The sequence below is a fragment of the Ursus arctos genome, unplaced genomic scaffold, assembly GCF_023065955.2.
Source record: "Ursus arctos isolate Adak ecotype North America unplaced genomic scaffold, UrsArc2.0 scaffold_28, whole genome shotgun sequence".
Lineage (NCBI taxonomy): Eukaryota > Metazoa > Chordata > Mammalia > Carnivora > Ursidae > Ursus > Ursus arctos.
The window spans coordinates 32,253,927-32,274,989 of record NW_026622963.1 but is presented as its reverse complement, the minus strand read 5'-3'; the positions used below and the strand labels follow the sequence as shown (position 1 = coordinate 32,274,989).

Here is a 21,063-nt window from a genome sequence, read left to right as displayed (position 1 = left end):
CCCTTGATCTCGGGCACTGGGGCTGCTGAAGGCCTTGGCGGGTGCATCGGGTGACGTCACGGTAGGGGAGCTCAGGCAGTCCTCCCACACCGCTGGCGCTAACTTTGAATACGCCCGCCAACAGTGGAATTTGTACCACCAGAATATTCTAGAGGGAGGAGGCAAGAAGCTCTCCATTTGGGGCCTGAAAGGAAATACCTGGGAACAGTGAGGAGGCTGCTGGGTAAGCAGCAGCTCATGTGTCCGTTTCCCCCTCTGCCTGGGGTCCCGCCTTCATTCACAGTCACCTCCTCACTTTCAGAAGGCAGCCGGGATTACTGTTCGCAACTCTACCAGCAGAAACCTCACAAATTACTACAGGTGGTAGAGATATTTTTATTTTTGCAGAGCAGAGACAGCGTTCACTGGTTGTGGAGTCTGGGCCGCAGCTGCCCCGGGCTCCTCTCGAGTCCCTTCTGGACACCAGTCTCCACTTGAAGGAACAAGCAAGGTCACCACGCAAGGGTGTAAAGCTCCCCCTTGCTCCCTGAGGGGTCTCCAGCAAGCCCTGCTCTGGAGAGAGCTCTGACAGTGCACCTTCTATGAGGTCCAGCTGGAGGTGGGACTTGCGGTCAAGTTCAGGGACATGGCTTCCTTTCCATCACAGCCTCCGAGCCTTCCTGGGACGGCAGCCATTGTGCGGGATGGGGGTGTTGTCTGTGATTGAGATCACTTCCAGGCCGCCCATGGTCAGTCCCTTGATGGCAGACTGGAAGGAGCAGAAGGAACAGAGAATGCCATGGTCCCAGACACAACGACACAGCACGTCCACGCAGGTCTTGGAGAGGGACGGGCTGGGGGCTCTGATCCCTACAGTCCTGACTCTGTTCTCTCATGGACTCCCAACCAAACCCCTTTACCACGTCCTCGCTGCTGTCCATTTCTCTAGGAGCACTTGCCACTTCCCACCTTGTGCTTTACGATCTGAAAACTGAGACTATCTGTAAACCCCAACAGACCTTAAGCATTACCCTTCTGTAGTGTCCTCTGCCTGGAATGTCCCCTCCCTCCCCACACACCTGGCTGATGCCTTGCTATTCTTGAAAAGTCAGTACAGATGTCAGCTCTTTGGGGATATATCCAGTGGGCTCCCAGCACCCTGGGCACGAGCTTTACCGCTGGACCCACCAGTGTGTACTGGGGGACCCACTCGTGACAGGCCCCCCCAGAGCACCTTCCTATGCCCAGTGCCTAGCACACAGCAGGTCCTCCATAAATGTCTGATGAATTAAACTCTGTGACCTGGGCTTGCTTTTGAGAAGCTCAGTAGGTTAGAAGAGCAGAAAGAAACTCAAGCTGTCCTGGAAACCCACGAGAGGGTTTTCCCCCTCTCCTGACTCTGTTCTCAAGCCCCATTTCTCTCACTAAGGAAGGACACACGCTGCAGAGACTCCCGGCCACTTACCAAACGCCCGGGGCCCAGGCCCTTCACCACCACGCGGATGTGGGTCACGCCCTTGCCCACAGCTTTCTGGAGAGGACGAGCAAGTGGTTAGTGCTCTGGGGAAAAGGCACTCACATACATAAACAGGCAGAAAACAGGGAAGGCAGCAAAGGACAGATGGCCCAGTGTAGGCAGACACCAGCAGAGAGCATGGAATGTGTCCAATTCAAGATTTACAGCCACCTGTGATCCCTGTTAACCCGGGGCAGCACTGCCACCTGATGGAGATTTCTGAACATCGCTCACATTTTTCTCAGTAAGGGCAGAACTTTAAGGCCTAGCCTAATAATCCACTTAAAAAGTGTTATCATAAAATCATTGAAAAATTTTAAGTGATGTCATTTAAATTTTCTTTCTTGATTACAAAAGCAGTTCACTATAGAAAGTTTCTGGAAGACACACGGAAGTCACTCAACCTACCACACAAAAGCTACTGTTAACACTGACATTTTAAGTGTATACAATCCATATTGTATTTTGATGATCATTAATGCACAGCAAACAATATTTTGGGGTGTTAAGCTTTGTTTGAAGGCCAAGGTTTTCCTTCAGGAAATACTTCTGGTTTGGCAGAAGGTGAACCTCTGTAAGGCGGGCGCTATGGTAGACCGCGCATAGAACGGGGTCCCGGACCAACGACTCAAAACAAGTCGCACCCTGGATCTTAACTGGCTCTCAAAGACGTGGGTAATACCGAGTGTCTTCTGAGGATTTAAGGTAATGAACATAAGGTGTCTGGCGTACAGTAGATGGTCCATAAATATACTAATAGGAGCATACTGCCAATTTGCTTCTAGAAAGGTCCACAACAGCTCACGATGAAATTGGTGTTGCATGAGAGAGAGAGAGAGACAGATCTCTTCAGACTGCTGCCAAGGTTGGGGTAGCGAACAAGAGTTGTCGGACACCATTGCTCCTGAATGACTTTGAGGAGAATCTTCCTCACAGTGATAAGCCACGGAGAAAATGGAACACACCACAGAAGAAGCCAGAAAGAACACATGCTTACCACGGCGGCGGCTATGCCTGCTGTCTGGGCGGCAATGCCCGTGCCCTTCTTGGCATTCCGGAACCCCTCCGTGCCACAGGAAGTGCGGACAAGGGGCTGGTAAGCTGCAGAGACCACCTGGATCTGTGTGCTGGGGAAACAGGGAGGCATGGAGGATACAGGGACTGGTCAGGGAATAACAGCACTAAGCCAGGCCCTTGCAAGCCCAAATGAGGAAGAAAAAGGCACTCGACTGGTTTCCCTTGGAGCTTCTCAGATGAATGCTTTCTCAATTGCTACAGGAGGTGTTGGGAAAGGTCAGAACCCCCCCAAAACCTCATCAAAAACTGATGCATCATATCATCTAAGGACTGCTCTGTTATGGACTGCATGCTTGTGTCCCCCCAAATTCATGTTGAAATCTTAGCCCCAAACCTGCTGGTGTTTGGAGGAGGGGTCTCTGGGAGGTGAGTAGGTCATCAGGTGGAGCCTTCATGAATGGGGTCAGTGCTCTTATTTATAAAAGGGACCCGAGAGAGCTCCCTCGCCCCCTCCATCATGGGAGGACACAACGTGAAGCTGGCCACCTGTGACTCAGAGGAAGTCTCACCAGAAGCCCCCCCCACCCCCCATGCTGGCTCCCCGATCCTGGACTTCCAGCTTCCAGAACTGCGAGGAATCCACGTCTGTTGCTTAAAACCTCCGTTTGTGGTATTTTGTTTTAGGAGTCTGAGCTAAGGCAAGCTGCAGAATCCGGGTGCTTAAATGTCATCCAGAAGAAGGCTGGCGTGTTTTCCTCCTAGTGTCTTCCCTGCGGCTGGTGTCCAAGTTAGATTTGATACCCTTGTTGGGCTTTTTTTCCCTAAGAAGTTAGATGTTTCCCATCAGGTAATTTAAAAAAAAACGCTTTCATTAGGGAAAGTTTCAGATATACCCAAAAGTGAACAGAAGAGTATATGAACACCCATGGACCCATCACCCAGCTTCAGGAATACTCCTATCCAATTTAGTCTCATCCATAAACCCTGTTTCCACTCCCTTCTTCCCACACAATGGGTTATTCTGAAGCAAACCCTAGACCTATCATTTCATCGGTAAATATTCCAATATATATTTCTAAAAGATAATGACTTTAAAAAAATCCCACAAAACCATTATCATACCCAAAAAAGTGAGCAATATTGCCATACTGGATAATTTTAATGCTAATGATGCTCTCTGTTCCGTGATCAAAAAACTTTTACGTGAAACTTCTTTTCCAGTCATCTCTAACTGACTTCCAGAGACACTTAGACATGCTTTTCATTTCCCCTTGGGCAACATTACTCTATCTTCTGGTCTGAAGAGCTCCCTGAGGACTCCCAGTAAAGAGGGAGGTGGAGGAACAGCCCCGGGCCCAGGCCATCTGCTTGTTGGTCTGGCTACGACTGCCCTTTCCCCCTGACAGGGGAACTGCTTGTCCCTGACACAACTTCAATAGAGACACATAGGGTAGGTCATCGGCGCTTATACAGAGAGTGCTAACCTGTGTCCTTATCAGCCTGAGAAGGGGAGAAAAAGAAACCCAGTTGCTCTCATTTCAAGCTTGTCACATGAATGCTGGATGAACCCTATGGCATCTCAGCTGTGCCCCACACATCATCCCCGACTGCCAACAGTCTCCTGTACAGTTCTCTGAATTGTTTCCTGGGTAGGCTTGTGACCAAGCAGTGAGCCCATCTCCCAGTGGGGGCTGGCCTGCAAAGTTGTCCTGGAGGTCAGCAAGGTTTCTGTTGCCAACACGCAGCTGGGAAGGCCCCGACACTCATCTGGAACCCACGCATTGAATCATGATTCTCGTGTAGCCCTATGAGGCTGGAGGTCAGTGCACTGTGGTGAGCGCTTCAGGGACAATACCTACTTACAGATTTACATTTTGGTTAGTTTCTCAATAAATCATAGACTCTTAAACCACCTCTCTCATGTATATCTCACCCATCCTCTGTTCCCCAGTACCCAGTAACACTCAATACACACACCCTAATAAACACTCTCTCCAACTATGTGAGCAGAACCAGGAGATACTAGTCGTAAGGCGGGCAGAGAAAGCTTAACACTAGGATCGGCCCAACCTAGTTCACGTTTTCATGAAATCTGAAGAAACTTTATAAAGGTAGAGATGGTTTCCCAAAACGAGGAGGGGTGCCGGGGGACCCCTGCATCAACACTACCATGCGGAACGCAGCCCCCTGGGCTTGCCCTCCCCCACAAAGGGGAAAGAAGCCCCCCTAAGACCTGCCCAGGCGCCCCTTCCACTTACTTGTTGTAGGACGCTTTAATGTGTGCGATTGGGATCTCCTCGAATTTCTTTCCTGCCCACCTCAGAGGGCTCTCCTGTCCTGGAACTGGAGGGTAAATGCTGTAATTAAAGAAACGCTTTAGGTAAATCTCGATTTCTTTGTTTTAAGTCAGTGAAACCAGCAGCCCTGTGCCTTGGACCTGCTCCGGGGGTAGCTGCCCCCAGTCTTCTCGTGCTACCACTGTACCCACGAACACTGGGCTGAGGCGGTCTCTTCTGACTCCGGACACACCTAGTGAGTTTCTGCATTTAATGCCCCCTCCCTACCTTCCTGCGTCCCTTCTGGTGCCTTCAGATCACTATTTTCAATTCACTTTCTGCAACTAACTAACTAACTAAATCAATAAAGTCAAACCTCTATTTCTGGTTTCAGGTGATATCTTGACTCTCTATTTTATAAAAAAGGACAAAATAATTTTAATAATACTTATAGTATCATTACTATAAAAACAATCCAGTATCCCCCATGATAGAAGTCAGCAAGCCTTTTCCGTAAAGGGCCAGATAATAAATACTTTAGGGTTTGCAGGTCACGGAGTCTCTGTTGCAACTACTCGGCTTTGCCTCTTGAGTGTAAAAACAGCCACACACAACAGTAAATTAACGGGTGTGACTATGTTCCAGTAAAATGGTATTTACAAAAAACCAGGCACCTGGCCAGATTGGGATAGGGGCCCAGTTTGCCAACCTCTACCCCGGACCAGTAGCAGCATTCCGTGCTGGCGGAACAGCACAATCTCGTGATTCTGGTGCTCAGTCCCCACACCTGACTTCTGGATGGGGCCTGAGCATCTATTTATAAAATATCCCCCGTGAACCAGATGCAAACCCACGACTGAGAACACTGATTTAGACATTGTGTTGAGTTCAAGATCTTTCTCCGTCTCGGTCTAACCTGTCCTCTGGCTACCTCTAGGTCAGTACGCTCTGTGTGCAGGTGGAGAAACTGAAGTACAAACAGGAGAATAGGGTCAGCAAGGGAAGCCAGGCTTAGGGCCTAGGAGCCCTTCCTCAGTTCAAAGCCCGGTCTGCCACGCTGTGCTTCCTTTTATTCAAACACACACAGCTGTCCTTCAACATTCCAGACGGGAGTACGCCTGCCGTTGCATGCTGCCTACACGCACGGACCAGACCTGTGTTTGTACCTCCCTACGCCTCCTGAAATTCAGTGGACTCCAGTTTAGAAAATACTCTATTATAGGAGCACGATCCTGCTGCCAAGCCCCACCTGCTTTCCTAGATGTTTTTAAAAAAAAAAAACAGAAAATAACGCAATGGGTCTTCGAGAGCTACAGGAGTGTTCCTCCCTGCTAGGCCTGATCTGGAGACGATTCAGCCCCTCAGCAGGCTGCCGGCTTTTCAACCTACAGGCTAAGCTGGAGAGCGGACGAGGCTCTGAGAGGACATCATTTCCCCTACTGGCTCGGGGGGTCCAAAAACTAAGCCTACTAAAGTCTGACCGTACTAGCGTAATGCCTTTATAGACAGCAAGGGTTTTGAACTCCGGAGGATTTGGAACTTGAACCATTTAACTGAAGGCACGGATAAAATCAGGCCTCTAAACTGACCAGGTTCGATGTACAGATGAGTGGTACACCCGGGGGGAAGCCCAGACAAAGGAAAGACAAACCCTCTGGCACTGGTCTGCTGTCTCTTCACACCCGTGCTCACATCAGGAAAACAGAGGGGCCAGCACACACGGCTCTCTTCGGAAGGGCTGAGGACTGAAAACAGCCTCTGCTCTCTGCCGCTGAAGGGCTGGAAGGGAAGGCTGACTTCCACCGTGAGCAGCTCAGGCATGGGAGTGCAAACCACCCCAAACGGACCCTGACAGTGTGCCAGACGCTGGGACCTGGGCCGGGTCTGCTGTAGTTCCCCTCCCAGATAAAGAAAGCCTGGCCTCATGGTCTGCAACCTACTTTCTAATTGTGGCTGGAGACGATTTTTTAAAAATGCAAATAAATGTAGAAAAATGCAGCGATGATAGCGCCTGGCTTACCACTCCTGTCATAATTACACAGATGGCTTCCATAAGATCCTTCCAACTGTATGGCTTCTGTTTCTTGACCTCCTTTTCTCCAATGATCCTTTGTCCTCTATCCTAGCCTGGCTACTTCCTCCTGTGGTCATACCTGGCCTTTGTCATTGCCATGTCTGCAACCTCATTATAACCTTGGTTTCAAGCAGCACACTCAGGCCACCACCTCCAGGCACACCCATGCGACCCCCACTCCAGGAATCCTTCCAAGCCCACCGATTCTCCCGCTGGTTCACTTTCCCTCACCACCCCCAGGTCTTCACTTCTCTCGTGGCCTCCAGGAAATTTCATGACCAGTCAGTATCATCACTCCCTTGCACATCCCCTCAGTCCTCTGCTTCCTCTTTCTTCATCGTACCTTCCTGGCAAACCCTAACCCTGGCTGAATCCATCTCTCCAGCCACTCCAAGCCTCGGCATGCCTCTGCACAGCTGGCGAGAGAAAAATCCACACCAGCGTCCACTGGTCTCTTTATATATCACAGTTTCTCAACTTCAGCACTATTGATATTTTGGGCAAGATGATTCTTGGTGGTGAGCGGCTGGCCTGCATGTTCTGGGGTGTTCAGCAGCTTTCTTGGCCTCAACGACTAGTTGTCTCTCCACTGTCTTGAGTTGTAACAACCCAAATGCCTGCAGATCTTGCTAAGAGTCCTCTTAGAGGCCAGACTGCCCCAGTGGAGAACTACTGCTTTATTTTAATGACTTCTGACATCAAGTGGGCCCTCAGCACTGTCTCCATGTCTCCAATGTCTCCAATTCAATTATCCTTCCACTCTCTGGATGACTCCGTTATATCTTCCTTTGTCTCCTGAAGCCTCCACCTCCCTCCTGTGTCCTCACGGCCAGCTGGTGACCTTCGTAGAGGAATACAAGGAATCAGAGATTCTCCCAGCTTCCACTACCAAACATCTGTGCCCACAATATTTGCCTTCTCTCCTCTCCTGATGCTCCACTTGTGTTAGTCTCTCAAGGACAGCACTCCCGCAATGTTTCCACCCCGGATCATTCCCTTCAGCAAAACATGCCGTCATTTCCCCAGCCTAAAAACAAACAAAAACCTCTTTATCCCAAAGCCTCCCTGAGCTATTGCCCATTTCTCCACTCCCTCTCAAAGAACTGACTACACTTGATGTTTCTTTCTGTCTTCTATTCTCCTTGAACCCACTCCAATCAGACTTTAGCCCTATTATTCCACCAAAAATGCTCTAGGCAAGGTCACCAACCCACTCGCTATGTTAAATCCAATGAGCAGTTCTGTCATCAGCACAGTGACTTATCATAACAACATCTGACACAGCTGGTCTCTCCAGCCTTGAACTACATTAAGAAAAAAAAAATCCTTATAGGTTTTCTTACTACTTCTCAGGAGTTTCCTTCTTTGTCTCTTTTGCCAATGTTTCCTCATCTAAATTTCTAAACATTAAGAGGGTTCTGGGGTTCAGTCCTTGGACCTCTTCTCCTCTTTATTTACACTTTCTCTCTTGATGATCTTGTACAGTCCTGCGGTTTTAACCATCATCTATATGATGAATCTTCTAAATGTGTCTCTAGCCCTGATCAGTCCCCTGAACTCCATTTCTAAAAGCCTACACTGTATCTCCACTGGATGTTAGTGAAGCAAAGCCAAACTCCTGCAGCCTTCCCCATCTTAAGAAATGACGACTCCACCTTGCCAGCTGCTTAGGCCAAAGATTTTAGCGTTCCTTCCTTCCTCTCCTTTTCTCACACCTTACACGAATCCTGTTGGTCCCACTTTCTGTATGTCCTACCCCGAAAGCTGTCATCCTGGTCCAGGCCACCATCATTTCCTGCCCGGATTATTTCAAAAATTTTCTAACTGCTTAGAAGACATCTCCCAGCTTCCATCCTTACTTCTCTACAGTTCACTATCGACACGGCAGCCAAAGGGACTCTTCAAAATGAAGCAACATCATTTCAACCTCTATTCAAAATTCTCCAGTGGCTTCGCCTCTCACTCAGAGTCAATGCTGAAGTCCCCACGAAGTCCTACAAGCCGGACCAGATGCAGCCCCACGCATCTGCTGCACCACTCATCCCCTTCCCCCATGTCCTGTTTTACTCCTCACTCCACAATGACCTTCTCGATATTCCTCCCGAATACTAGACATACTCTCATCATCTGTTATACCCTCACGTTTTACATGTTTTCTATTTACTGCCCCCTAGCCACTAGAATTTAAGTTCTATGGGGGCAGGGTTTTTCGGGTGTTTGGTCACTGATGCGTCCCTAATGCCTCAAAACAGTGCCTGACGTTGCTGAATGACTCCAACAGGGTCTTGGCTTAAATTCCTTCCACAGCTCCCCACTGTCTAAAGTGGAAGAATGTGAAAGCCACACTGTTACAGATGAGTCCTTCAGCTTTCTGATTCCTTCTCTTGCCAGCCTCATCTGCCATCACGCACACACCTGAATATACCACGTGCATCATACTGCATGCCTTTACACAGAATATTAGCTTTGCCTAAAATCATCCCTTCCATGTTGTCCCGCTGAACTCCCATTCAATTTAGTTCTTAGCTCCACATTATCTTCCTGGCAGTCTTGCCTGATTTCCTCAGGAGTGAGACACTCATTCCTTCATACTTCCAAGCAACCAGTTCTTACCTCCAGCATACCCCTGACCAGATTATGCTGCAAATGCTTGCATGTCTCTCTTCCCCAGTAGCCTGTGACCTACTCGTGGGGGAAAAATGATCTGTATTTGTATTCCCAGCACCTAGCACAGTGCTGGCACCAAGAAGGTTTCCAGTAAACATTGTTAAATGGACATGAATGAACACTGAGGTGGTGGCACTCATGGAAAGCAAGGGGCCAGTCCCTGGGGCTGAGCACAAAAACCACCCTGCCCCAACTCAGTAATCTACACCACAGGCTAGCGCCCCCTGCCCCGCCCCCCAGCTCCCATTTTTGTATCCGAGGCCCATGGAAGGTTGTTAGCCTGCTGTGATACCCGAGTCAGGGGGAAAAAGGTGCTATTTACTATACACCTCCGACATTCACTCATTCATTCATCAAACTGTTCACAGAACGTCCACTTTGTGTCAAGGCTCATCTCATCTGATCCTCGCAAACTCTCTCGGCAACCTTTCTATTTGTAGATGAGAAAGCTGGGGCTTAGGAACTGATTTGCATAAAGTCCCAAAGATATCAAGTGGCAGACTTGGGAATTCACTGGTTCTTGGACTCTGGACGGTGGTGCCGGTATCCCGAAGGCTGGGTTTAAGTGGCCCTCACCTGAAGCTGCTGCGGCTCGGAGCCGGAGCCGCCACCTTCTCCTCAACCTCCTGCTTGGCCGCCGCGTCTTGCAGCTGCTGGGCGCCCGTGTGGATGGTGGAGGCTGGCGCCCCGGCCACGACCCTGCGGGGAAGGAAAGCTCGGTGAGGTCAGGTCCCAAAGGCCACTGCAGTCCAGGCGGCTCAGGGACACAGGCAGAAGCGCAGTCGAGGGGGTGGCCATGGGTTAGGAGCGGGGTGTGGGGGGGTGATCATTCTTACCTGGGCGTGGGTGGCCAAGCCCACGCCCGCAAGAGCCAAGACCCCGTCTTTCGTACCACCTGCATGACTTGGATTGACCCCCGTCAGCTTCCGTCCGCGGCGACCGGGCGCCGCCAGCACCACGAGCGTTTGTGGGGGAGGGCGTAGAAGGAAAGTCATCTCATTCCTCTTCATAATAAGGTCCATTAAAGATTGTTTTTCCATTTAAATGCTCTACCATAACTATAGTTTCGAGTGTCAACTGGGAGTTTCTTCTCTTTCCCCTAAACTTCTAACATGAGATCTTCGCCCACACCTCCATATTGGAATGGTTCGTTCTAGTAGTTCCCGGGACAGAACTCTTTCCGTCTTGCCGCTCCCGCGCTGCCTTGTGGGAGCATGGGATTGGCCCAGGACCCCGCAGGGAGCCGCGGTACTTTGTGGGCGGGCAGAAGAATGGCGGCGCCCGTAAGGCGGACTCTGTTTGGGGTGGCGAAGGGCTGGCGGCAGTTCGAGGGGCTCTGGGCCGGTCGCCTGGGTTTTCGCAGCCTGGCCCTTGCGGCCGCACCCTCGAGCAGCGGGTCTCCATGGCGCCTTTTGGGCGCGTTGTGTTTGCAGCGGCCACCGCTGGTCTCGAAGGCGCTGACCCCACTGCAAGAAGAGATGGCGGCTTTACTACAGCAGGTAGGATTGAGGTGCGGCTAGCGGGTTCAGGGTGCTGTTAGGGAACCAGTAGAAGCACGTGGGCCAGGGTTCGATCCCGACTCTGGCACCAGTCAGTCTGAGTGACCTTGGGCAAGTCACTTCACCTCTCAACTTCAGCGTACTCAACCCGTGCATAGGTATCTATCTACCTTACTGGGTTGGTTTGGTACATACAAGGCGTTCAGTAAAAGAGAGTTTGTTTTCACTGGCCTTCTTTTGTTGTCACGTTAGGCAGCTCTTTAGAGTTGCTTTCCTTTTTCATTGAACACACTAGGTGTGCGGTGGTGAACAAGACGACTTAGTTCCTATCACAGGTAGTCGATAATTTAGTGAGTCTGTGATGTGTTTTAGGAGCAGGTAGTGGGCACATCTACAAGATGCCTGCGATAAAGTCTGTCTGTGTGAGGGGCAAGTGAGGAAACAGGAGCAAGTATTCAATGTGGTGGCTGTGAGGGGCTTAAATTCCCACAGATAGTGATTGAAGGTGGTTGTTTCCCTGGAATCTGAGATGTTTTTTGTGTTGGCTACTGGGAGCTCTAAACTTCACTTCGTGCTTTTTTACTTCGTTCATTAACTTATTCTGCAAATAGTTGATTATTCATTTTGTAGATAATCATTCATCGCCTATTTTGTATAGACACCTGCTAAGTGCTAGGGATAATTAAGACAGACACACCTCTGGTTCTCAGAGTGTTCAGTCTAGTGAAGGTGGGCCAGTCAATAACCAAATAATCATATGACTATATAGCTGCAGACCCTGGTAAGTGTTACAAAGGAAGACACAGGGTACGGTAAAAGACTTTAACTGGGACATCTAATTTGATTTTATGGGCGGTGTCAAGGAATATCTCCCTAAGAAAGTTATACTTAAATTGAAATCTGAAGGACGAGTAGCAATCTCCTAGGAGAAGAGCATGAGGGAAAACATTCTAGGAAAAAGGAACAGCATCTGTAAACTCCCTGAGGCAGGAAAGTCCATGGTGAGGTCAAGGACTCACAGGACTGGAGTATGGTAAGTGGGCAGGCAGTGCCTGTCCCAGTCCTCTGTTCTTTTTAGCAGCTTGATCTCCAATCACATTCTAACATTTAAGCAAATGTAACTCAAGCCCAAAATGCAGGGGACTTTTTTTCTTTCTTTTTTTTTCTGTGGTGTTTTGATTGTATGTCTGGTTATGCTGGGTGGTAAACTTCTGAGTATGTCAGGTGTGCTATAGCTCTGTTTTCTATTCTGCCTGTTGTTTTGTTTTCTTTTTGGCCTTTTAATTTTCCCAGATTGAAGTAGAGAGAAGTATGTATTCAGACCATGAGCTTCGTGCTTTGGATGAAGCCCAGCGACTGGCAAAGAAGAAAGCTGACTTATATGATGAAGAAGAAGATGAACAGAATATATTGCTGGTGCAGGATTTGGAAGATGTATGGGAGCAGAAATTCCTACAGTTCAAACCTGGAGCTCGCATAACAGGTTTGTGGTCTTTTCCGGCCAGCAAGAGAGAAGGAAAAGGGAGGTATTTTGGTTCCCAGACCAAGGACATTTGCTTAGCCCCTGCTTTGTATTTTATTTTATTTTATCTTATCTTATTTTATTTTATTTATTTTATTTTTTAAGATTTTATTTATTTATTCGGCAGAGATAGAGACAGCCAGTGAGAGAGGGAACACAAGCAGGGGGAGTGGGAGAGGAAGAAGCAGGCTCATGGCGGAGGAGCCTGATGTGGGGCTCGATCCCATAACGCCGGGATCACGCCCTGAGCTGAAGGCAGACGCTTAACCGCTGTGCCACCCAGGCGCCCGCCTGCTTTGTATTTTAAGTAGCAAGTGATTGCAAAACTTCTTTCAGGTGGGAGAAAAATAAATTCTTTTCCCTGTTCCTCATTTCCAGCCTAATAAAAATTTTAAAGGCCAGTGTTATTTTTGAGTGGGAGGTAAGGGTGTTGGGATAACCTGTTCTCTTTCGGTTAAACTTCATGAATGTTATCTGAGTTTACCTCCTAGTTTGGGAGTGAGAATGGGGGGAAATTAAGCCTTTCCCACTAGTCTCCTGTGTTTCATCTGAAATCTCTCCTAAAGCAGAGGATTGAGTTCTCTTATCTTTGTTCCACAGATGAAGACTGAAGAACAGAGGAAGTGGGGCCAAGTTAAGTCAGTAATAGTGTCAAAACCAGTGAAGTAGTAGTGTTTGAAGAAGTGTGGGTATAGCTTCTTTTCCAAAGGCTCAAAGTACCATGTGTTGTGCTCTTCAAAGGAGAAGTTCAGCTTTTGGTTTTCTCTTTTTACATTGTAGTTTTCTTAAGATTGTGACTCTACCCTGAAAGAGGTCTGAATTAGAGAGATGGGTCACGGTCGTAACTTGATTATAAGAGGGCAAAAGTTGTGGCTCTGCCAGAAAGGAAGACTGTAAAACTCTGTTCTCCTTGGTTCTGACTGATTACAGTCTCTGTCTTCTCTGATCCCATTTTCTTCACAGAAGCTGATGAAAAGAATGATCGAACTTCACTGCGACGGAAGCTAGACAGGAACCTTGTTCTGTTGGTCAAAGAGAAGCTTGGAGACCAGGATGTTTGGATGCTTCCCCAGACAGAGTGGCAGCCCGGGGAGACCCTCCGAGGAACAGCAGAGCGAACCCTGGCCACGCTCTCAGGTGAGTTCTCTGCCTCCCTCTAAACCTCACAAGACTCCCTTCGCATTCAGCCACAGGATTTGCAAGCTGACTTGTGAGGACGGCTGGAAGGATTGGAGGTGGGTCGTTAATGGGAACTTTGATATCTATAAAAATTCCACCTAGAAAGAATTTTAGATCAGGTGAGAGTCTTTGTCCCATTGAGATTTTAAAATTTTGTTTCTTTTCTTTTTCTCTTTATAATATAGCATGTTGGTCTTATTGATGGCAGAAGAAACAATCCTTTCTTTCACTTGCAAAAAGTATCTGCTTTATTGAACTTCATATTTTTTTCCATCCTTTGAGTGGGTTGAATTTTTTTCTCCCCTAAAATCTAATTTTTCATTTTCCAAATAATAATATCCACCACGGCGGCTGCTTCTTCTGAAGGGAAAGCAGGTCTGTCAACAGGTTTTGATCCGGAAGTTTCTTCATGAAGACTCTGCTTGGTCTTAGTTCTAAGCCCGGGGAGGTTGGTGAAACTGCCAGGTTGGCTGAGTAGATCCTGTTGTTGGGCCTTCACCTCCTCTGCAGAACTCAAGAGTTTGCTTGTAGGTCCTTCCTCCTCCCGTGCCTCTCTTTGAGCGGGCCGGTGTTGCGTAGGGGCGCTTCTTCATGCTTGCCTGATTCAGCAAATTTAACAACTGCTCTCATACCTGAAGAATGGAGAGCTTCAGTTTCTGCTCAGTAAACCTTGTCTTCGCAACAAAGTACAGAAGGTTCATTTCCAGGTTTCCACAGTTTGGCATATTCCACAGGAATAGATAATTCTAGTACCTTTCGGGTTTAATTGGCCCAAATCTTCCATTGAGCCCACGATTGTAGGATATTTCATCGTTGTCGTGGGTAACCATGGTGGGTCCTGCCGGCTTAATGGGTCCTACTCACCTTCCCTTCAGTGGCATTTCTGTCTGTTTGGAACACCAGTAGAACTAATAGTTCAGACAGGATTCCAGTCATCAGTATTTACAGTAAAATGTTTTTCAGTTTTTACACCACTGAAAGCTTCGTTATTTATTGTTCATAAAAATGATCATGATTTGCTGTTTGGCTTTATCTTTTCCCATGTTTTCGATTAGTTTAATCTATGGATTACTTGAGGAAATGGATTTTATTTTACCTCTGCGTAGGATGGATGTTTTCCGGATCTAACTGAATAGAGTTACCTTTTTTTTTTTTTTTAAAGCAACATCATTGTGCTGAGAACTTAAAAAACATGAAGTGTGTTTAGTTCTGGAATGTGGCCTGCCTGTCACTCATGATTCTCTCTTTAGCCCATACTTCAGATCCTGAAGAAGTACTTAGTCTCTCAGAATGTCTCTGTCTAGGTAATTCACTGCCTTCTAAAATTGACTTTGAATTTTGAGCGTCTCTTTGAAAATGAGGATATTTTTCATTTCTTGGCTGTCTGGTGTCATTTTGAGGAAGATGTCTTGGTGACTCAGTATTTGACAGTCTGTTATCCCTGATAGAGCTGTTTCTGCGTGATTTAGGTTCTGCCCCAGGGCCCCGCACAGGGACAGCCAACTGGAAAGTGCCTAGACTTTCTGTGAAAGAGGCTTATTTGCTTATCTTAAAATGGTTGGCTTGAGGGGCAAGCATTCAATTCAACACACATCTCGGGGTCTGCTAAAATGCCATCTGGGGACACAGGTTGACAGGCACCATCCCTGTGCTCTCCCTGTTCCCCGCTGAGATTTAAAAATTTTGTGTGTACTTTCAAAATAGTCCTACCACTCTCAGCCTGCGCCTCGTTTTTTTTTTTTTTAAGATTTTATTTATTTATTCAACAGAGATAGAGACAGCCAGCGAGAGAGGGAACGCAAGCAGGGGGAGTGGGAGAGGAAGAAGCAGGCTCATAGCGGAAGAGCCTGATGTGGGGCTCGATCCCATAACGCCGGGATCACGCCCTGAGCCGAAGGCAGATGCTTAACCGCTGTGCCACCCAGGAGCCCAGCCTGCGCCTCTTCTTATCCCTGCAGCCTTGCTTCCTGGCCCGACACTTAACGCATTTACCCCCCTGGAAACCTCAGAGTTACCTCTGACCTCATTCTGACATCCCGAAGTTCTCAAGTCCTGCCTGGTCTATTCTAAATATTTCTTTCTTTATTCCCACAGTGTTAGCTGTCACTCTTTTTGCTTTTCACCAGATCAGGTTTTCTCATCCTTGGCACTGTTGACATTTGGGGCCAGGTAATTCTTTGTGGGGCTCTTCTGAGCATTGTGGGATGGTTGGCAGCATCTCTGGCCTCTACCCACTGGATAGCAGTAGCTATCTAGTAGTGCTAGCCATCCCCAGTCCCCCTAGTCTAACAACCAAGAATCTCCCTAGACATTGCCAAATACTACCTGGGGGGGTGAAGTCACAGTGGTTGAGAACCACGGTGCTGGACCTTTGAAGTAGATGCCAAATAAGTTCCCCCTTGCTTTCATGTCATGCCCCTCACTGCTGCCAGAATGAGCTTTCAGACACAAATCCCCGTCACTTCTCTGCCTAGAAGGTTTCCTGTCAAAGTTCGGACTTCCAAGCATGGCCTACAAATCTGTTTGCTCTGGTCCCGAGGTTGCAAGTCTTCCATCTGGCCGCACACTGACAGATAGTCTGAATTCCAACCTAGCGGACCTTCTGCATTCCTCCCGTAATGTGGTCATGCATGCCTCTCTGTTGTGGCATGCTGGTCTCTGACTGGAACGGTTTACTCCTCCTTGGTCTGACTACTCAAGTTTGAAGACTCAGCTTGTACATTATACCTTCTGTGCTGGAACCTTCTCCAAGCCTCCAGGTAGACAGAGCTGCTCTTTCCTCTAGGTTCCTGTAGCATTTGTGCGTGCTTTTATTCACTTTATGCAACGAACATTTACACTGAGCCTACTGTTTGCTGGACACTGTCCAGGCAGTGGGGTCACAGTGATGAACAGGACACTACGCCTGCTCCATGGGAGCTTTACGTTCTAGTGGAGAACACGCTCTCTGACTTACTCCATTGCCTGGTAATGTGTGTATTGACACATCTCTCCGCGCAGCTAGAATTCTGACTCCCTTGAAGGTACGGACAGTATCTGTTCCTCCCCATCATCCCAGCTCTCAGCAAAGTGCCTGGCTCACACTAGATGCTTGCTGAGTGTTTATTGAGTATGTAGATCTGGCAGTATCAGCACCGCTCTGTTGGCCCTGCCACCAGCACAGGCACCTGTGCCCCCTTGCTGCTTCCCCATGAGGGCCCTGTGCAGCCTGCGAGAGCGGCAGCGAGACAGAACGGAGTGGGTGGGGACCTTCGCGGTGCTCCCGTGGCCTCAGCTGTCATCTAGGAGGGGGCATCTGGGTTGCTTGCCGGGATCACTGTTCAGATGCTTGACTTTCCTCACACATACATGACGGATGTTCCGCTGTCCCTCCCGCGTGCCACGTGGATAGGGCTTCCTCTCGGCATCCACTGTCCTTGTAACGTTCCTGCTGTAATAAAGAGACGTGAAAGGAAACCTACGAAAGACATATTGCCGTTGAACAGGTGCATAACAAATAAAACGTTGATTCATTGTGAAGCTATTAAAATAGCAAATTATAGTAAATAATTAAAATGCAAAGGATAGCTCAAGAAATGTAAAAATGTATATATGTCTGTGAAAGAGTCCATTTCTGTCCTCCCCGTTGGCACCTTACTTCCCAAGTCCTTCTGCAAGATGGAGTTCCTCAAGGTGGGATTAATGGTCAAGGCTGGACACATTGGAGTTTTCCATGGGTACGGCCCAGTTGTCCTGCAGAATGTACATACCACTGGACATTTTCAGGTGTGGTGTAGAGAAGCGCCCGTTTGTCTAGATCCCCACCAACACATGGAGTGATCTCTAATTTTTGCCTATCCAGTCAGTACAAAATGATCTCTTTTGGATTAGCATTTTCCTGGTAGGGAGATTGACCATATTTTCATGTGTTTATTGGCTACTTGCATTTCTTCGTGATTCTTTGCTCATTTTGTAATGAACCGTCTCTTTTTTTTTCTTGATTTGACTCTATTTTTTAATCTGTTTTTCCAGATAATAGAAAAGTAATTATATATTCAGTGAAATAGGTGGAAAATTCAGGAAAGTATAAAGAAACTTGCCAATGTAATTCCGCTACTCATAGATACCCACTGCTGGCAATTTGTGTTGTGGGTGAGCTCACATCATACATCAGTTCCTCCTCTGATGCCAAGAATGTTGTTGTTGTTGCTGTTGTTTGTTTTTTTTAGTATTGAGAGAAGCAATGCATTAAATATGGTGAAAAAAATTATCAAAACTGTGTCTAGTAAATGTAATATAGGGTAAGAAGTAATTTTCCTGTTTCAGAGGCATCCCCCATTAACAGTTTTTGGTGTATTCTTCTGTTTTTTATTTATTTAATTTTTTTGGTGTATCCTTTTAGAAATCGCAGGCACGTACATACCTCATCTGGTTTTTCTCCCCCACGTAGTAGGAGCATGGGTATATACCTTCATTTCTCTTCTATGCAGCTTTTAAGCGCCTCTCTGTATCAGCATGTGAAGCCCTTACCTTAACGCTTTCTAACCCCAGCATATGACGTCGTAATATGCGTGCGCGCAGTTCACTTTGCCTCTTTGTTGCTTTTACAAAAGCTGTAATGAGCGGCCTTGTGTACTCACCTTTGCTCACATGGGCAGAGAAACATATCTGGGAGGATTAAGTTCTAGAAGCAGAGTTGCTGGGTGAAAGGGTATGCATAAAAATGGGTAACTCTTGCCAAGGGGAGTGGTTAACACTGATCTCTATCCCCATGATGGTGTGAGAGTGCTCATTTGTCTCTTGTCCTTGGCAGGCAGGGTACGGCTCAAAGTTTTGGGACTTCAGTAATAATGACATGTTGTTGTTTGAATTTATCTGTCTTTAGTTGTTAATATGGTTGAACATCTTTTAATGAGCTTATAGGTCAGCAGTATTTATTTTTGTGTGAACTCCTTGTTTGTATGCTTAGTTTATTTTTCTTTTAGATTTGTTGTAGATTTCTTTTAGATTAATTTTCCTCATTAATTTGTTAGTACTTATTATAACTGAGCACACTCTTCCTTTGTGGAGTGTGTTGAAAATATTTTTCTTAGTGTGCCATTTTGTCTTTGACTCTTAGGCTTCGTTTTTCCTTGTGGAAAGATTTAGTTTTATGTAAATACATTTTTCTTTTATGGATTTTTAAAATTTTATGTCTTGCTGAGGGCTTTCCCTCTCAAAAATGATATGAAAAGTATCCCACATTTTTTTTCTAGTACTCTTTCGTTTTTTTTCTTTAATGAAAATTTGAAATTACAGAAAAATTCGGAAAATATTAAACATCCACGAACCCACCATCCAGAATGTACAGTTCTTTGAAAGTGAAATCTCCGTTGTTAAATCTTTGATCTGTGGCATCAGTTTTGATGTGAGGACTGAGGTTGGTGGAACCCAGCTTTATTTTTCCTGTTCAGCTAGCTGGCTCTCCAGATGTTCTCCGAGTGCCCTGACTCATCTGTCCTCTTCCCCTTCCCTTTGGAATGCTTGGTTGGGGTTAACCCTTTGTTATAGATTCTAGATAATATCCAACAATCTGTCTTTGTCTTTCAACTTTGGTTACGTTTTCACCCCACAGAAGTCAGATTGGGTTCTTTTTATGCTTTTCCAATGACACTCTCTTTGAAAGGCTAATGAGCTTTGCATTACAGATCCAAGTGTTTTGGTCCTTCATCAGCAGACGGTGGCCAGGCTTGGTCTAGAAGCTTGGTGCTCTGACTCCAGGTAGTGGTCTCTGAACGGCGTCGCTGACTTCAGTCTGAAAGCAGTAGCTTGGCACATGGGATGGACCCAGTGAATCTGGAGCCCGTGAGCCCGTGGATGGAGAGGGGGAGAGGCTCTTCAGGAATGACCCTCGTCCTCCCTCTCAGGGATTGCTTTACCTCGCGCTGGAAATGGCTCTCACAGAGACCCCCAGTGATTTGGGGGGTCAGAGTAAACAGGTGGGTGCATCCTCATCTTCCACATGTTCCCCTCTCCCCTTCAGAAAACAACCTGGAAGCCAAGTTCCTGGGAAATGCCCCCTGTGGCCACTACAAGTTCAAGTTCCCTCAGGCAATGCGGACAGAGAGTAGCCTCGGGGCCAAAGTATTCTTCTTCAAAGCACTGCTATTAACTGGGGACTTCTCCCAGACCGGAAAGAAGGGCCATCACGTCTGGGTCTGTAAGGAGGAGCTGGGCGACTATTTGAAACCGAAGTACCTGGCCCAGGTTAGGAGATTTCTCTTGGACCTCTGATGGGCGGTGCTGCCTGTGGACAATACTCGACCAGGCCTGTGGTCGGGACCTGGAGGACGTTGTGTGCTTGTCCCATCTTTGCAGGGAACAGCATGCAGCCAACTAAATTCAGAGAAATAAACGAGTTTACCATCGTGTGGGTCTCGGCTGATTTGTCCTTTGAGGACGACTGGCTTTTCCCCGTGCAGAGAGAGCCGTCTCTTAGGGTGCCTTTCCCTTGTTTCCAAGCTGATAGTTGAGTGTTGCATTCCTTCATAGTGAATCAGTTAGCTTCCTGGACCCAGAAAGAGAGAACTGAAGGAAATGAATTGACCATTCAAAAGCCCTGAGTTCTGTGAAAGCCTGTAGCCTCACGAAAAGAAACTAGTTCTATGCAGTTCCTTAGCCATTATCCATTTTGTGTTTTCCTCCCTTTGTACATGATATGAAAGTGTATCAGCCTAGCCTAGGAAACAATTTCTTCCTTTTTTCTTCTTTTTCTTTTTTGTTTTTTTTTTTAAGATTTTATGAGAAAGAGAGAGCGTGCGTGCGTGTGCAAGAGTGGGGGTGGGGGTTGCAGAGGGAGAGGGAGAAGCAGATTCCCCCCTGTGCAGGGACCCCAATGTGGGGCTCAATCCCAGGACCCTGAGATCGTGACTTGAGCTGAAGGTAGACGCTTAACCGACTGAGTCACCCAGGTGCCCCCTTTTCTTGTTTTTTTCCTTCTATTCTTTTTTTTTTTTTTAAGCATTTTATATTTAAACAGAATTTAGTCCTATCTGTTTTGAAGCAGGTGTGTGAAATAGGCAGGGTCCGATTGTCCTTTCCATTTTACAAATGGGGGAATCATGGCCAGATGGGACTCTGCTAAGAGTCTTATGTCACTGATGGTGCAGGAGAAGGCTGATCTCTTGCTTCTGGGCTGGGGCTCTCGATCCCTCCTTGTGTTGTTTGAGCCATCTCTGGTCCCAGTGCCTGGCAAGAGGGCACTCAGTGAACATTTGCTAAATGAGTGGAAGGGAGGGAGGGTCCCAGGCATGCCTCCGTCTGCCGGATAGTAGTTCTAGTAGCAAGGCTGCGTCCTGGAGCCCAGCTTCTTGGTT

The 21,063-nt window shown here is 47.4% G+C and overlaps 2 protein-coding genes across 3 annotated transcripts; one reads left to right on the top strand and one right to left on the bottom strand.

The window, feature by feature from the left end:
* Positions 1-355: 355 nt before the first annotated feature.
* On the bottom strand, positions 356-10,687 carry MRPS11 (mitochondrial ribosomal protein S11). Of its 2 annotated transcripts, XM_026510437.4 has the most exons (6): positions 10,366-10,687; positions 10,106-10,228; positions 4,771-4,869; positions 2,493-2,622; positions 1,445-1,510; positions 356-748 (listed from the first exon to the last, which is right to left on the bottom strand). In XM_026510437.4, the coding sequence occupies exons 1-6, from the start codon at positions 10,428-10,430 to the stop codon at positions 641-643; spliced, it is 591 nt and encodes a 196-aa protein (XP_026366222.3). In that variant the 5' UTR covers positions 10,431-10,687; the 3' UTR covers positions 356-640. The 2 variants fall into 2 exon arrangements, with proteins under 2 accessions (XP_026366222.3, XP_057159769.1); XM_057303786.1 differs by having other exon boundaries at positions 356-2,622; positions 10,366-10,668.
* Positions 10,688-10,774: 87 nt separating this feature from the next.
* On the top strand, positions 10,775-20,116 carry MRPL46 (mitochondrial ribosomal protein L46). The gene is made up of 4 exons (XM_026510436.4): positions 10,775-11,028; positions 12,322-12,511; positions 13,514-13,687; positions 19,731-20,116. Exons 1-4 carry the CDS (start codon positions 10,801-10,803, stop codon positions 19,979-19,981), a joined length of 843 nt encoding a protein of 280 aa, XP_026366221.3. The 5' UTR covers positions 10,775-10,800; the 3' UTR covers positions 19,982-20,116.
* Positions 20,117-21,063: the final 947 nt, after the last annotated feature.

What these genes read in the sequence shown, in the direction of transcription:
- MRPL46 (XM_026510436.4), top strand. Translation starts at nt 10,801, where the DNA reads ATGGCGGCGCCCGTAAGGCGGACTCTGTTTGGGGTGGCGAAGGGCTGG. An exon ending in ACCTGGAGCTCGCATAACAG is followed by an intron (nt 12,512 to 13,513) that starts GTTTGTGGTCTT and finishes TTTTCTTCACAG; the next exon opens with AAGCTGATGAAAAGAATGAT. An exon ending in AACCCTGGCCACGCTCTCAG is followed by an intron (nt 13,688 to 19,730) that starts GTGAGTTCTCTG and finishes TCTCCCCTTCAG; the next exon opens with AAAACAACCTGGAAGCCAAG.
- MRPS11 (XM_057303786.1), bottom strand. Translation starts at nt 10,430, where the DNA reads ATGCAGGTGGTACGAAAGACGGGGTCTTGGCTCTTGCGGGCGTGGGCT. An exon ending in CCGAGCCGCAGCAGCTTCAG is followed by an intron (nt 4,870 to 10,105) that starts GTGAGGGCCACT and finishes CTTTAATTACAG; the next exon opens with CATTTACCCTCCAGTTCCAG. An exon ending in ATTAAAGCGTCCTACAACAA is followed by an intron (nt 2,623 to 4,770) that starts GTAAGTGGAAGG and finishes CTGTTTCCCCAG; the next exon opens with CACACAGATCCAGGTGGTCT.